Here is a 1,153-nt window from a genome sequence, read left to right on the forward strand (position 1 = left end):
GCATCTATCCTATCTAAAAATCATTGTATGAATTTAAGATAAATATTTGCAATCGAGTCGTGTGTCTTAACAAATGTGATTATAACGCAAGAAATAATTTTTAATTCCAATATTTTGAGAATAAGTATAATCGTTTCAAGTGTTCTGTTCCATATACATATTTCTAAAGTCAACAAATTTTGAAAAGTTTTTTTTAATGTATGCATGTTATCATTTTATTTATTGTAATCTAATTCGAATCAACATTTTGTGTGGCGAATGGAAATTGATTTAAGGGATTGAAGGTCGTAGAGTTCAACGCGTCTTTGTAGTCGGCTAACTTGTAGCCCCATACTGAGATAGCTTCGGCACACTGCTTCTGAATATCATCAGTTTCATTCCAGCTCATATTACGCATCCACGAGAATGGTGTTTTTTTTGAGTCCCGAAAGGTTGAATAGTCCTCACTGTCGCTTGAACGTGTATGTGAATCCAAATAATTTTCAATATTCTGATCGAATGGCATCCCGTAAAAGTTAAAAATTTCTTTTGTCATATTGAATGGATTCAATGATAAATCTTCGTATCGTATTGCTTTAAACCGTGATGGATATTTATTTATTAAGATTTTCGCCGATTTAAAATCGTCTACCAGGTCTTTACATAACTTTGCAGAAGTATTACAGTCTGGCCTGTCGCACCAGGAATGAGGCTTACGTGATGCCATTGTTCCTCTAGGATCACGAATCAATAACACAACCTTCACATTTAATGCTGGATCTTTAAAAAGAGACTCTGCAAATGCGGCACGTAATCGTACTATTTTCATTGTTTGAATCGGAAACAGGCGACAGAATGAATTTAGAAAATTTGGATCCCAGCATAAATTACTATCAATATTATAATCACAATATTTCCACAACGGTATCGTGTGAGCACGGAGGAATTGATTATCTGATTCTTTTGAATGTTCGAGATATTCTTGAAGTCCGGTATAATTACACTTCAACAATTGACTAAGTGTATTAATTACTTCAGTTGATTCTGGTGGGCTACGAATCTGATATGTATAGTGGTACGCTAACGGTTCAAAATGGTAAAAAGTGCTCGGTATTGCATTCAAAATGTCACCAAGAAACGTAGAACCAGATCTCCATGTCGATATAATGACTAG

At 34.5% G+C, this 1,153-nt stretch overlaps 1 protein-coding gene across 1 annotated transcript; it reads right to left on the reverse strand.

The window, feature by feature from the left end:
- Window positions 1-229: 229 nt before the first annotated feature.
- Window positions 230-1,059, reverse strand: LOC116351815 (carbohydrate sulfotransferase 1-like; the record flags this gene model as incomplete). Its single annotated transcript, XM_031783959.1, has 1 exon — window positions 230-1,059. A coding segment is annotated over one exon (830 nt), but the record flags the coding sequence as incomplete, so codon positions are not given.
- Between the last annotated feature and the right edge of the window lie 94 nt (window positions 1,060-1,153).

This window comes from Contarinia nasturtii, unplaced genomic scaffold (genome assembly GCF_009176525.2).
Source record: "Contarinia nasturtii isolate CC-2019 unplaced genomic scaffold, AAFC_CNas_1.1 Cnas_scaffold_6364, whole genome shotgun sequence".
NCBI classification, from domain to species: domain Eukaryota; kingdom Metazoa; phylum Arthropoda; class Insecta; order Diptera; family Cecidomyiidae; genus Contarinia; species Contarinia nasturtii.